The sequence below is a fragment of the Theobroma umbraticum genome, unplaced genomic scaffold (genome assembly GCF_002168275.2).
Source record: "Theobroma umbraticum cultivar Fairchild unplaced genomic scaffold, ASM216827v3 scaffold_302.0, whole genome shotgun sequence".
NCBI classification, from domain to species: domain Eukaryota; kingdom Viridiplantae; phylum Streptophyta; class Magnoliopsida; order Malvales; family Malvaceae; genus Theobroma; species Theobroma umbraticum.
Window position 1 is genome coordinate 295,591 of NW_018397287.1, and position 15,479 is coordinate 311,069.

General features: G+C 34.1%; 3 protein-coding genes across 3 annotated transcripts; 1 reads left to right on the forward strand and 2 right to left on the reverse strand.

Annotated features, from left to right (window-relative positions):
• Window positions 1–677: 677 nt before the first annotated feature.
• On the forward strand, window positions 678–2,395 carry LOC110428582 (cytochrome P450 78A7-like). The gene is made up of 2 exons (XM_021444448.2): window positions 678–1,673; window positions 1,760–2,395. Exons 1-2 carry the CDS (start codon window positions 681–683, stop codon window positions 2,384–2,386), a joined length of 1,620 nt encoding a protein of 539 aa, XP_021300123.1. The 5' UTR covers window positions 678–680; the 3' UTR covers window positions 2,387–2,395.
• A 952-nt stretch (window positions 2,396–3,347) lies between these two features.
• On the reverse strand, window positions 3,348–6,064 carry LOC110428541 (putative laccase-9). Its single transcript, XM_021444390.1, has 7 exons — window positions 5,907–6,064; window positions 5,600–5,754; window positions 5,274–5,518; window positions 5,003–5,128; window positions 4,283–4,865; window positions 3,803–4,155; window positions 3,348–3,701 (listed from the first exon to the last, which is right to left on the reverse strand). Exons 1-7 carry the CDS (start codon window positions 6,006–6,008, stop codon window positions 3,559–3,561), a joined length of 1,707 nt encoding a protein of 568 aa, XP_021300065.1. The 5' UTR covers window positions 6,009–6,064; the 3' UTR covers window positions 3,348–3,558.
• Window positions 6,065–10,910: 4,846 nt separating this feature from the next.
• On the reverse strand, window positions 10,911–14,053 carry LOC110428577 (putative laccase-9). The gene is made up of 6 exons (XM_021444441.2): window positions 13,844–14,053; window positions 12,815–13,211; window positions 12,524–12,649; window positions 11,847–12,432; window positions 11,365–11,717; window positions 10,911–11,266 (listed from the first exon to the last, which is right to left on the reverse strand). The coding sequence occupies exons 1-6, from the start codon at window positions 13,937–13,939 to the stop codon at window positions 11,124–11,126; spliced, it is 1,701 nt and encodes a 566-aa protein (XP_021300116.1). The 5' UTR covers window positions 13,940–14,053; the 3' UTR covers window positions 10,911–11,123.
• Between the last annotated feature and the right edge of the window lie 1,426 nt (window positions 14,054–15,479).

Consider the following 15,479-nt stretch of genomic DNA (forward strand, 5'->3'; position numbering starts at 1 on the left):
AAGTAGTAGCACATCTTCAGTAATTAATTGGTTTTGATAAAACTACACTAATAATGTCAGTAAATAATGACAATTTGAAATATTTGTCTAAATAGGTAGATAATAATTAATTAAGTTGATTACTAATTAGGTGATATGATTACTGATTAGGTGATATGATCATATTTGCCAAACGGACTACACCAATGATAGCTCAATTTCACAACATGACAAATCTACCTAAGTGGGATTAGTTTTTTGTTTCCGTCCAAATCAGGTCTTATAATTCTCACTGCCAAGCGAGGAATTAGAGTTTAATGGCTGTGGCTGACCCCATTTGACCCACCTCTCTGACTAGTGGGAACTATGAAGAAGGAAATAAGAATATCCTATCCATATACAACGAACACCTACTTATATAAGGGATTTATTAGATAGCCTAATCAAGCTCGCCGGTTTCATTAATATTTCTCTAGCATTTATTATTAGCTAAGCAATTGCTAATTAATTAGATCGTATTCTATTGGGGATGAATATTTTATTAGATATTTCACTTTGCCACGCTGAAATATCTTACTTTTCACATACAAACTCGCCTATTTAAGCAACTGTCCTCTCTCACCAGCCAAGCCCCAAGTGCCTTCCTTGGTGATCTCCCCACCTCTTCCTAGCTAGTTATCTGCCTCTTTCGTTTGTGAACTATGGGTCTCGCGCCAATTTCTATTGACAAAACCTGGTGGATCTCAACACTCCCAGCTGTTGTCGAAACACAGAACTTGCTTGATGGTTTCGTTTTATTTAGCATTTCCGTGGCAGTTCTTTTAGCTGGGATATTCACTTGGGCTTCATCCCCTGGAGGGTTAGCCTGGAAAAATGGCAGGAACCAAATAGGTCAGGTCCCAATCCCCGGACCTAGAGGCCTCCCCTTGTTTGGCAGTTTATTCAGCCTAAGCCACGGCTTGGCTCATCGAACTCTTTCCTGCATGGCTTCCAGCCAAGCAGCCACTACCAAGCTCATGGCTTTTAGCCTCGGATCAACTCCTGCCGTCATCACATCCGATCCCCAAATTGCTCGTGAAATCTTGACCTCTCCTCACTTTGCCAACCGTCCAGTTAAATCATCAGCAAAGAAGCTAATGTTTAGCCGAGCCATTGGCTTTGCTCCCAATGGAACTTACTGGCGGCTTCTACGAAGGATTTCATCGACTCATCTCTTTGCTCCAAAACGCATTGCGGCCCATGAAAGTGGTCGCCAGATTGGCTGTGACGCCATGTTGTGTACCATCGATAAAGAACAATCCTTCAATGGAAACGTTTCTTTACGTAAACACCTTCAAGCTGCTGCACTTAACAATATAATGGGGACAGTTTTCGGTAAAAGATACGACTCGATAGAAAATAATGATGAAGCTAAAGAGTTGCAAGAGATTGTAAGAGAAGGGTTTGACATATTGGGTGCTTTTAACTGGTCGGATTATCTGCCTTGGCTGAGTAACTTTTATGACCCTTTTCGAATCAATGAACGTTGTTCAATTCTTGTTCCCCGAGTGAAAAAACTTGTCCACCAAATCATTGAAGAACACCGTTTCAATCAGTCAAGAAATACGGCTGATAGTTCTGATTTCGTTGATGTGTTGCTATCCTTAGATGGCGACGAGAAACTCAAGGACGAGGACATGGTAGCAGTCTTGTGGGTCAGTATTTTCTTATATATTTTAAGGTTTCTTTGCAATATATAATGGGTTAACGAGTTAGCTTTTGTTTTGTTGGTTACATGCAGGAAATGATCTTTCGTGGTACTGATACAACTGCACTTTTAACTGAGTGGATCATGGCGGAGTTGTTACTCAACCCTGATATTCAATCCAAGCTTCACCAAGAGCTTGTTCTTGCTGTAAAAGAGACGAGCGTGACAGATGCTGATGTGGCTAAATCACCGTACCTCCAAGCAGTAGTCAAAGAAACCCTAAGGTTGCACCCACCTGGGCCCCTCCTTTCATGGGCCAGGTTGTCCACGTCAGATGTCCAGCTCAGCAACGGCATGGTGGTCCCTGCCGACACGACAGCCATGGTCAACATGTGGGCCATAACCCATGACCCAAATGTCTGGGAGGATCCACATGTTTTCAAGCCAGAGAGGTTTCTTGTGGGCGGAGCTGATCAGGTAGATGTGAGGGGTGGTGATTTAAGGCTTGCACCATTTGGGGCTGGCCGAAGGGCCTGCCCTGGCAGGAACCTAGGGCTGGTGACCGTGGGCCTTTGGGTGGCTAGGTTGGTGCAACGTTTCAAATGGGTTCAAGATGTGGCTAACCCAGTTGATTTGACCGAGGTGCTCAAGCTGTCCTGTGAGATGAAGAATCCTCTTCGCGCCGTCGCTATTCCAAGAAATTGCCTTGCAACTTGTTGAGAGTCAAGAGACACGGGTAAAGAATAAATAAAACTAGTTAAGGGATGGTCAATCAGCTGCATATATCATGTATTTTATGTTGGCTTTTGCTTAATTAACTAATTAATTCTATGTTTCGTTCACGTGTTATCTCGTAAACTTGTATTGATTGTTGCAGTTTAATATTATATATATATATATATATCCAAACTTTAAACTAGTGATATTCATGTCTCTTTTTAATCTATTTTTATACTTAGTTACTAAGTCAACTCTCTCTCTCTCTCTCTTTTCCTTATAACCTTTCATTTCCTTAACTTTAGGGTACAAATTTATTGAGATTTGATGTTTGTGTTTAAAAACTAAAAATTGTGACTTGAATCCAATTTCTCCCATTTTTTTTCTCTCAAACAATGTGGTTGGCGTCGCTCCCATTTGCCATCTTCTTTCCTGATCTTGTCCTATCATTAGTCAATTTCTAACTTTTTTTTCTTCTCAGCAGTTGATTTCTAGCTTGCGAGTTGATCGTAACAGTTTCCTTATTTCATCCTTTTTCTGACTTAGGGTTTCACATATTCGATACATTATGTGCTTGTAGTATTGTAATAATTAGCCAATTTCAATTTCAATGATTTACTGTGTTTAGGACATAATTAATTATTTAGTTGTGATTTATTAGATGTATACATTATGTGCTTGTAGTGTTGTAATAATTGGTCAATTTCAAGTTCAATGATATACTGTGTTTAGGACATAATTATTTATTTAATTGTGATTTATTAGACGTATAGTTAAAATTCAACATTATTGTTAATGGACTGTTAAAAAATTGGTCTAGCAGGGTTGAATTTATATCTTTTCTCAGTCAAGACCATAAATTTTATTGAAAAAGATGAAGAATTTACCATGATAAAATTCCCTAAAAAAAACAGAGGAAAAAGGAGCGGAAGATCTTTGTTTATAGTCGTCTCAAAGGTCCAGAAAGCCATATTCCAATTGAACAAAATCATGATATAACAAGGTCAAACTAAGAAGAATTCAAACATGTATTCTTGATCTTTCTTGAAAGGATTACATAAATGGCCTATGAACTACAAGGTTACATGTCCAAGAAATAATCTTATTGAAAGCATTTCAAATAAATTTTTTTCCATTAGCTTGTTAAAAATATAGAGCAGAACACCATCCTACTTCTAGGTTCCGGGACAACGAGGCATGCCAGAGGCAGGCGGCGGAAGGATGCTTGTTTCAACGGTGGTACCATTCTTCACAATGAAAACAGTGTCCATACCCCAGCTACTATGCCTTTCGTAATGACAGTGCATAAACCACACCCCTGCAAAAATATATACGTCATTCGTATCATCAATAACTCACTCTCTGACTTGCAAAAGGAGGAGGAAGAGTTCTCTTTCCTTCATTTAATTCAGAACTTACCAGGATTATTTGCATAAAATCTGACGGCAACCCATCCTTCAACAGGAACATGGACAGTGTTAATTAGTGGTGGATCAACCAAGTTGTAAGACCTAGGATCGGTGACATTATTGAAATTTCCTGAGCCAGTCCCGACCCAATAGAAACTGAAACCGTGCAAATGAATTGGATGACCTCCTCCAGCACCAAAATTGGTTGTTTGGAGAACAATCTCAACTGCTTCACCGTAATTTAGCACAACGGCCTTTGTCCCTGGATTAGCAACCCTATTCAAACCAGCCAAGTCTCCAGTGAAGTTATAGAACACGGGTGGCTGAAGGGGAAAGTCTTTGGTGAAAACACCCCTGATACTCCTGTCATAAGAAAAATGATAATTATTAGCTCTAGTAATGATATAGAAAAGTTAGGAAGGCCACAATGGCAATAGATCCAAACAACAAATTGTAATAATTAAATGTAATATAAATGCTATCCATGTACCTGTTGTAGTATGCTTGGAGAATGTCAATTTGTGGAAAATCAAAACTAACATTGTTCAAACTTGCAGCAAATCGAAAATCTTGATTAGGACAGTTATCGCAAGGTAATATATTTGTGGCAATTGCAATGTAGACACGCCTATCGATATGCTTCGGTACTTTCATTGGCGGATTTTGTGTGACGTTTGAATTCTTAATTCGTCTGGTGAAGTTAGCTGCAGCATCTGAATCAGTCATCGCGGGCAGCGTTATTAAGGAAGCATTCAATCCACCAACACTGCTTGTATATTGAAAAACACCCCTCGTGATATTATTGCGAGGTGGAGCACCGCTATCAGAGAAAGGCCTTGTAGCCATGTAATACTGGCCCATGTTTTGGTTTGCAAAGACCAAAACATCCATGGTTTGCCCCGGGCTTATGAATATATAGTCGTTTGTAAAACTTTGAACGTAGGAAGCATCTTGTGCAACGACTGTGAGGCTGTGGTTTGCGATGGCAAAGAATTTCGGTTCATTCATCGCAGCATTGATTATGCGGAGAAGGTATGTCTTCTGGTAATCAACTTGCATACGGAATAAAGTTTCTGCAGCAGGTCATGTGAATTGTGACTACGAGAAGGTCAATTTAGAAACAAAAATAACAGCAAGAAAGTTCAAATTAAGGAGTAACTTTTCCTCTTTGAGCGCTAGAAGAACTTCTACTAATGATTGGCATACGTACCATTGGCACATGCGTATGTGTCTCCTAAATGCCCATTGATAGCGTAAGCATCTGATGCGGGTGCAGCCGTACCGTTTGACGTTGCTTCATCAATAATTTCCTTGTAGTCTCTATTATACCATGATTCTGTCAATAGAATAAAGAAACAAGATAAGATTTTCATATAATTTAAATAAGACAGGCGATAGGGAATGTTCCTATTCGTATCATTTCATGACCATCCATTTAGTCAATTATGAAAAAAAAAATTTGAAAAGATATAAATCCATACGAAGAATGATTGTTTGATCTGCATCAGGCGTAGGAAATGGATAAGTTTCATTCTCAGCAGGTAAAATGACAAAGGCACCATGGACGGAGCCACGAGTCCAATCACTGTGGGCATGCCACCATAAGGTTCCTATTTCATCAGACAGTATAACTTCATAAGTGAAGTTTGTTCCTGGTTGAATCGGGCACTGCGTTACGAATTCGGGGCCATCTGACCATGGATTTCTTGGTTGTTTCACACCGTGCCTATCAAAGTAATTTTCAATGAATCAATATTTAATGAAAGCAAGAAGTGATAGAGAGAGAGAGAGAGAAATTGGTAATTACCAGTGAATGGTAAGGCCATAGTTCCCTTGATTGTGGACATTAACATACACAGTGTCCTTTCTGTGAACCCGAATCTCAGGCCCAGGATAACTGCCATTTACGACCAACATCGACTTGGTGGTGTTACACAGGCTTGTAAAGTTCGTCTCTCGTACCTGCAACCAAAGACGCAAGCTCCATTAAATCTCAATCTTTCAATCACTGCCAATCTTCACTCTCAGGAGCTTTGCCATGATTCTTGAAGTCATATACTAGTATTATTAGAAAAACCAGATGCATAATCAGTTAAGAGTAAACAAGCACTTACAAAGAACTCATAGTAGTGGACGTCTGCCCTGCAAAGGAGCAGGGTACTTAGAAACAAAACCCCTAGCAACCATAAGACTAAATCTTGCTTCAATAAACCCATTACTGTTCTCTCAAACTTTTCTTTTTTCCCTCTAATTATGTGTTCGTCAGGTCACCTCTTATTTTCTTCTGTGATCTTTGGGGTCATAAATTTTTACAATTTATAGAAGAAAACGTGTGCTCCTAAGTTTCTTCTTCGACGTCAAAGTTATTGACTGGGTAAAACAAAATTCCAAAGTAAATACCCAACCTCAAACATGGCATTCAGTCAATAAATATCAATCACATGTGTCCAGGGAGCAGCCATCCGTCGGATTATACATAAAACCGTGTAAAAGTCTGCCCCTGTTAATATATTTTTCTCAAGTTTTCTTTATCTTAATTGTGCTTCTCGAAAAACGCTTGTCTTAAGGTTAATAAATACGTTTTGGTGTCTCAAGTCAGGTTGTTCGTTGTGGTTCCTTTTTTTTTTTTTTTAATATCAAGCATTTATTTAAAATTTGTTAAGTCAACAAAAGAAGTTGGGCATAGTTCATGCAAAGGTCAATAATTTTGAATGCATGATTTTTTTTCTTATATGTTCACTGAAAATGTTAGATTTTCTCAGTACTAAAATTTGAACTTATATTATTTAATTTGATTTTTCTTTTATATAAAAACCAGCTTAGCATATTTGATCTTGACAATAATCTGATTAAATGGGTTAGATTTCAATATTAAATGTAAACTTAAAAATATAGGTCTCGATAGGAAAATTTTAATTCTTATAATAAATAAAATTAAATATTCACTATATAAAAAAAATTATAATATTTCATTTTCTTTCCACAAGGATGTTAAAGTCTCACTTATTGGAGAGTTATCTAAAAAAAATGAAAAAGATTCTAATATATTGAATCTCAACAATTATATAATCAGTATTATTTATGTTAACAAATCATGTATCAAAAATAAAGTATATTTTTATATTCTAAATTTTTGTTATAATTAATGTTGAATTAGTATAAATTTATTATATATAAAACCTAACAAAACTTCTCGAAAAGGAAAAGTTATAATTGATAACTTTTACCCATTCAATCAATTTTGAATTCAATGTTACGAACTAATTAAATAAAGCTTGTATTATCTGCATGGCAACCAAATTAACGTTGGTTTGTTAAGACAGAAGCTTCCTGAAGCAACTGAAAAACAAGCACCAGAAACAGTATTCAAGGAAAAGTAAAAGCGGAAAGTTCATCATTATGCCTTTGAATGTTACTACTTCAATCAGCCTGCCATCAACGACTTCTTTCCAGGTTAGTTTGTCGATAAACGCGTGAGTGGCACGTATCCACTTAATGCTTCTAGGGGAAGCTCCCCAAGATACGCTTCTAGTAAGTTATATAGTTTATACTAATAAAAAAATAATTACCTTTTGTTAACAATGATGATTATAATCATAGAATTAAATTAAATATAATCTACGTCATGAACTTAATTGTACTTGTTATTGACATATTTTTTATTTTAAAAATATATATATTTATTACATATCAATATTAGTGTTATCAAAAAATATATAAATGTCAATGTCAGCATATTCTTTTGATGATAACAACGTAATCCTAAAATTCACTCATCATTAAAAACTTAACAGTTGATAATAAAATTATTTCATTAACAAATTTTGATTCAATTTTTAATAAAAAATATCATAAATTATAACATTCTTTATTTATATTTCTTATGTAGTTGTGTATAAGTATATTATATTTGTAACATAGCATTGAAGAAACGTAGAATTTAAATTCATTCACAACATTTATAATTTAGTAATTAAAATCGATAAAATATTTTTAGTGTTATTTTACATTAATTATTTTATTATTGATATAAAATTTTAATGTATTCATCATTTTCTTTTGCCAATGAAATTATCATTTAATCAATTACGTAACCTTCTTTATTCTTCTTTTTCTTTTTCTTTCAACTTTCCTTTCTTTTGTTTCCCTTTCCTTCCTATCTCTCTTTTTCTCTAGCAAAAAACGTTGACACATGACAATCAATTGGCAGCTTAATTAATGAGCAGACAATCAAATAGAAATGGTCTCCACTTGGGAACAACTTTAATTGTGTAGATCACTACTACGTGTAAATGTAATAAAAAGTGACGATATTATTTGTTATTACATTAATTATAAATTAAGTAATATAATTCATTTGAATTTTTTTCTTTTATTATTTTAACTAAAAACAAGAGCAAACAGTGTGTTTGGATAAAAAAAAACAATATGTTTAAACTATTATAGGTAAAAACATGTATTTGTTTTAGATAATAAAATCCATAATTCTCTTTCTATAGAGATTAATTATATTATAATCCATGTCATGCTTAATTATTTGTTCATTTTAAATCAATTATTGCCTTTCCAAAAACTTTAATCAATTACAATTTTTGTTTAAGATAATAATTCTATATATTAATAGTGGATTTACCCTCTCCCCTTAAGGCCAATATGATAGGGCGTGCAGCGCCACTGCTTATAAGTCACCCAAGACTCCCTTACATGTCCGATATGATAGGGCGTGCTGCGCCACTACCAATATGATAGGGGTTGCTCCTCATAGTCCAAGAAATTTTTTCTTAGCATGGAGGTCAACAATGATCACTATAAGTAAGATTAAAATTTAGTTGATTACATTATATGCTATTTCTTGGTTTATATGGTTATTTCGTAATGATGTTAATTTTAATGGGAAGATATGGGATAGTAATCAATTATAGGATTTGATTAAACTCCAAGTTGTAGTATGGAGTAAAGCTAAATGAACTTTTCAAAATTCAGCTTTAGTTAATTTAATTCAGAATCTGAAACCAGAGAGGAAAATGGATGTTTGGAGTGCACCATTGGAAAGGTAGGTTAAATCTAATGTGGATGGAGGTCAGTTGGAAACTTGGGAGAAGCAAGAATTAGTGGAATTCTTAGAGATAATAGAGGTGAAACAGTTATGTGGTTTTCTAGTAAGTCCATTGGGAGGTGTGATGCTAATCAGGCGGAAATTTTACCTATAAGAGAAACCTTTTTATTGTTTACTAAATGTTTGAAAAATTATTTTTTGAAGCTGTGGATAGAAAGTGATTCTCACAATGCGACAACATGGTTAAATAATACATTAAAAGTATTTAAGGCTGATCAATTTTTTAGTGTCTGAATTTATCTTAGTTCCTGCGAATGTGTTTGACAAGGACTCCTAACTCTGGGTGTGGAAAACTTTATCACGGCGGAAGCTAGTATTCAGATTCAAAATTGGTAGGCTTTGAAACGGATAGGCAATCAATTTAAGGAGGTTGGCTGCAGATTTGGAGTTACATGTAGACAGCATATTCGGGTGTTGTTGCTGGATTTGGACATTGGATTGGATTTAAGTGTGTAATAATGTAGCGTCATTTTTATATGACGTGAGACTCACATAGTATATTTACATGTTATAATAAATAATGATGTGGTAAGTTAATAATGTGGTCTTTTTCATCTTTCATGTCAACATCATATGGATATAAAATAATTAGTATTTTGGTTAATATCAATTAGTCAATTATTACTCATAAGAGTCTATTTGGTTTAAAAAAAAAATTATAAGAGTCCAATTAAACTTAATAAAAAAATAAAAATTTATTTAAAATTTTTTAAATAGTTTAGAGATTTCTTACAACATTATATCCAAATTTATACAATTACCAGTAATTATACTAATTAATAACTTTTTTTAAGCAATTGTAAATGGGCATGTGAGAATTTATTTGCATCACTTGTATAGTTAAAAAGACCTAGTATATAAAATAATTTTCTTTTAGATTTATGGATTATTAACTTGTATACTGAACTTGACCTTTGTTAACTCCACAACCATGTTTATAAGACTGCCACATATTTGTTTAAAAATTATATTACTTTATTATTGTATTTAATTATAACTTATAGACACATGATGTCATCCGTTTGTGGAGTTCAAAATTTTCATAGTAGATGTACAAGAAAATTTCCTTTTGACTTAAATCAATTTTTAAAATGTAAAAAACAAATAGCAAAAACTGTTAGCCAAATGGAAAAAGAAATAAATAATTACTTCTATCCGTTTGTGGTTAGCCATGAATCCCTCTTATTTGTTATAAATGGTGAAGCAATTGACTTAAATGACCTAATGGAATTGAAAAGTTCAAAAGAGAATAGAAGTCATGTCCTTTTATCGCAGAGGTATCACTTTCAACCCGCCATCAGGTCTCAATAGCATCATTTGGAGTGTACTGTACGAGTAGTGTGCAAATTGTATTCTCATTCCCACTTATTGCTTCTCATGTCACTGTATAAATTTGTACTGTTTAGACTTTTGACTTTGTCTTTGCTCTATGAGACAATGACAAATTTAGTAAGTGAGATAGACAAAGTACAATTATGGGTGAAGTTAATTGGAAATCCATATCCCAATTGAACAAAATCATAACATATCAAGGCCAAATTAAGATGAATTCAAAGGCATAATGTTCGAATAAGTTTTTAAATTATTTAAGAATATTTAAATAAACTCTTATTTTTTTATTGTGTTCAATCAAGCTTCAATATTTTTATTTTGGATCAAATAAATTCTTATGACTAATAATTTATTAATTTTTAATAGTAATAATGTCACTTATCATTTTATATCCATATGACATTAACATAATATTAATATAAATAATAATTTTAATAGTATAACATAAGTTATTATACTAAATTAGCATGATATACTATTATCAATTATGATACGTTAATATGTCATATCATAATCAATTATAATATTTTAGTATGTCACGTTAGCGTTACGAGATATAAAATAACAAATAACATTTTGATTAAATCAATCATTAGTAATAAAGGTTTATTTGACTTAAAATAAAAAATATAAAAATTTATTTATTTAAAATAAAAATATAAAGACTTAATTGAACATAATAAAAATATAAGAGTTTATTTGAATTTTCTTGAATATTATGCTTGAATTCAAATCTTCCTTGTAATGATTACATATATTGTATATCAACTATAAGATCATATATCCAAGTAAAAATCTTATTGACAATATTTCAAATAAAATTGGTTCCATTCGCTTGCTAAAAAATAGAGAGCCAGACACCACTTAACCAGTTATCCTACTCCTAGGTACCGGGACAACGAGGCATGCCAGAGGCTGGCGGTGGACGGATGCTTGTTTCTGCGGTGGTTCCATTCCTCACAATGAAAACAGTGTCCATACCCCAGCTGCTATGCCTTTCGAAATGACAGTGCATGAACCATACCCCTGAAAAATATACATCACCCACATCAATTAATAACTCTTTGACTTGTGAAAAGAGGGAACAAGAGTTTTTCTTTCCTTCAATTGATAGAAAAACTTACCAGGATTAGTGGCAAAAAGTCTGAGGGCAACCCATCCTCCTCCAGGAACGTGGACAGTGTTAATTAGTGGTGGATCATCCAAGTTGTAAGAGCTGGGGTCAGTCACATTGTTAAAGTTTCCTGTACCAGTGCCGACCCTATAGAAACTAAAACCGTGCAAATGAATTGGATGACTTCCACCAGCACCAAGATTAGTTGATTGGAGCACAATCTCAACTGCTTCACCGTAATTTAGAACAACAGCCCTTGTCCCTAGACTAGCATTCGTATTGAAGCCAGTCAAATTTCCTGTGAAGTCATAGAATACAGGCGGATCAAGGGGAAAGTCTTCGGTGAAAACACCACTGGTACTCCTGTCGTAAAGAACAATTTATGACCGTTAGCTTCAGTAATGAAACTACTTTCTTACAGCCCAAAACGATAAGTTGAAGACATAAAATGGGTTAAATTTAATCGGAGAGGCTGGAACTCTGTATGCATACCTGTTGTAGTATGCTTGGAGAATGTCAATACGTGGGAAAACAAAACTGACATTGTTCAAACTTGCAACAATTCTATTAGGCACAAGGCAGGTTGAGGAGTTGCAAGGTATGCTGTTTGTGGCAATTGCAATGTAGACTCGCCGATCGATATCCGTCGGCACATTCATGGGCGGGTTCTGTGTGACGTTTGAGTTCCTAATTCGGCTGACGAAGCTATTTGCAGCATTGGAATCGTTTCTACGGGGCAGCGTTATTAAGGAAGCATTCAATCCACCCACGCTGTTTGTATATTGGAAAACACCGGTAGTGATAAAGTCAACAGGTGTGGCAGCACTATCGGAGAAAGGCCTAGTTGCCATGTAATATTGGCCCAAGTTTTGGTTTGCAGAGACCAAAACATCCATGGTCTGTCCAGGGCTTATCAGTATATAGTCGCTTGTAAACATTTGCACGTAGGAGGCATCTTGTGCAACGACTGTGAGGCTGTGGTTCGTGATGGTGAAGAATTTCTGTTCATTCATTGCAGCATTGATTATGCGAAGAAGGTATGTCTTCTCATAATCAACTTGCATACGGAATAAGGTATCTGCAATAGGTAATTACATATTGTGACTGCAAGAACTTATGAAAGGTATATTGACATCAAAAAAAGCACCGGCAACCATATGTTTACGTACCATTGGGACATCCATATGTGTCTCCTAAATGTCCATTGATAGCGTAAGCATCTGGTTGGCGTGGAGGGATACCGGTTGAAAGTGCTTGGTCAATAATTTGCTTGTAGTCTCCATTATACCATGATTCTGCCAATACAGAATAAAGAAATATTATTAAGATTCATATACTATAGATTTTGTGACAAATGAAAGCGTGGGTTGTTATTGTCTTATTCATTTTCGAGCCACATGATATCAATATAATAGGTTAAGTCAATTATGGGGGGAAAAAGAAAGAAGAGATATCCTTACGAAGTATGATTGTTTGATCGGCATCAGGAGTAGAAAATGGATAAGTTTCATTTTCGGCTGGCAAAATGACAAGGGCACCCTGGACGGAGCCTCGAGTCCAGTCACTGTGAGCATGCCACCAAAGAGTTCCTATTTCATCAGATAATATAACTTCATAAGTGAAGTTTGTTCCTGGTTCGATCGGGCACTGTGTAATGAACTCTGGACCATCTGACCAAGGATTTCTTGGTTGTTTCACACCATGCCAGTGAATGGTAAAGCCATAGTTTCCTTGGTTGTGAACATTAACAAACACAGTGTCCCCTCTATGAACCCGAATCTCAGGCCCTGGATAACTGTCATTTACGACCAGCAAAGTCGTAGTGTTGCACAGCTTTGTAAAGTTTGACTCTCGTACCTGCAACCACAAAATGACCGCCAAATTAATGAAACCTGTGTACAAAAATGGTAATTGTTTTGCTGTCTGAAAAACGTAAGCCAGTTCGATGCTTGTCTTCCTCTAGACGACTTTCCCTGTCTTCCGGGGTCCTACGCCATAATTATTAGACCAACGATGCCTTTTCACACCTAAACTTATAAATCCTATTCCTATGAGATAGATTAGGGTTGCTGCAAAGGTTCACCGAGTCTTTCACGGTGCTAGATTCAAGTCGATATTTTGTGTAATTTGTTTTTTTTTCAAGAAGTATGAATGATAAATGATAGTGTTTTTCAAAAATAAAATAATAAATCTTATTTTGTGTGTTTTTATTTTTACGAATTGAAAAACATTATTTTAATATATTCTATATTAAAATTTTAAATTTTTTAGGATCAAGAATTAAAAAAAAACACACAAAAAATTAATGTAGAATATAACCAAATAAAAGTATTAGATTTTTTTTAAATATATATATATATATATATAATTTTGCTCTTACATCAAACCGGTTCAAAATAAATTGAAAAATAACCAACCTAAAATTTGAAATTAGATATTTGAAAGACTAACACAATTGCATACTTCATTAAAAGAAAAAGGCAACTTACAAAGAAGTCGTAGTGATGGACGTCTGCCCTGCAAAGTATTAGGCTACTTAGAAACAAAACACCTAGCAACCAAAACCCTTGGTTCAATAAACCCATTTTTTCTTCGTTTTTTGTTTGCAATACTCTTCTCTCAAGATTTCAAAGTCACTAATCCCCCCCCTTCTCTTATGTGTTCTTCAGTTCACCCCTTTGTGATTTGTGTGCCATGAATTAAACAATTTATAGAAAGAAAGCGTATGCTCTCATGTTTCTCCTTGGAAGGTATTACGTCATTGACTTAAAAAAAAGGATGTTTCGAATTAGATACATACCTAACGTCAAACATGGCACCTAGTCAATAAATGAATAAATAATTTGCTATTAACTAGCCACATGTCGTTGCTTCTCACTAAGTTTCTTTGGGCAATCAGATCTTCATTTTTTCAAACACGTTGGATTCCTTGTTATTAAATTTCAGACAGCAGACCACACCTTCTATCGGATTGTACAGCTAAAACAATGTCAATATCAGTCTATGCTAAAATATTTTCTTTATCTTAATTATAGTATTGGGAAAATGTTTGTCTTAAGCTTAATAAATTAAGTGCCTCAAATCTCATCAGACCCAGGTTTGTTCATTGCTCTCATTCTTCAATAATATTTTAAGTCATTGTCAAGTGAGAGAGATAAGATAGTTCATAAGTCTTCCATGCATGAACTCATTGGCGGTGAAAATTAAAATTTCATTTTATAAATACAAATTAAATATTCAAGATTGTTAGTTAACTCAACAAGAAAGAAAAATGTATGGTTCAAACAAAGTCAATAATTTTGAATACATGAATTTTTTTATATATATTTACTGAAAATTCCTGAGAAAAATTTTAAAATATTAGCATAATACTTGAAGAACTCTTTAAATTATTTATGAAAATTCAAATAAGTTGTTTTTTTATTATATTGATTCAAGCTCCTGTTTTTTTATTTATAATTAATCAAAATATTACTTGTCATTTTATAATTATATGGTGTAGACATAACCCTAATATGGAGGATGAAAATAAAAATGTAAGGGTTTAATCTAATATAATAAAAGAATTAGAGTTTATTTTTAACTAGTTGAGAGACTTTTTTAGATATTATGTCAAAAATATCTTATAAGTGATTTTTTTTTAGTATAAGTGATTTATTTTCTAATCATTCAACCAATTTTGAATTGAATATAAGAGATTTGATGATTTTACCAACTAAAGCTTGTATTAGATGCATGGGAAGGGTTGTTTCGTTAAGGAAAAAGCATATAGAAAGATTATAAGCCCACCGTTTACGACTGTATTAAGATTAATTGTTTGTCGTTGAACAAATGATTGACATACATTCATAAAATGCTTTGGTCTTAATTTCTTAACACGCCTGAAATTGCTCCAAGGGAAAACGGATCTAACTTTCCTTTAGAATTAAATTGCAACTTCTTGAATAAGAAATCAGTTAGCTACGGCACAATACATTTGAACCGATCCAAGTTTGAAATTGTTAGTTACCCATCAAAGTCTAAAATAGTGGATGGTTTTAGACTTTCATGTCATGAGCATTCATTACCCTTCTCCGTTAATAAAGTGAAGAATTTAGAATTTCGCATGAGATATTACTAATATAT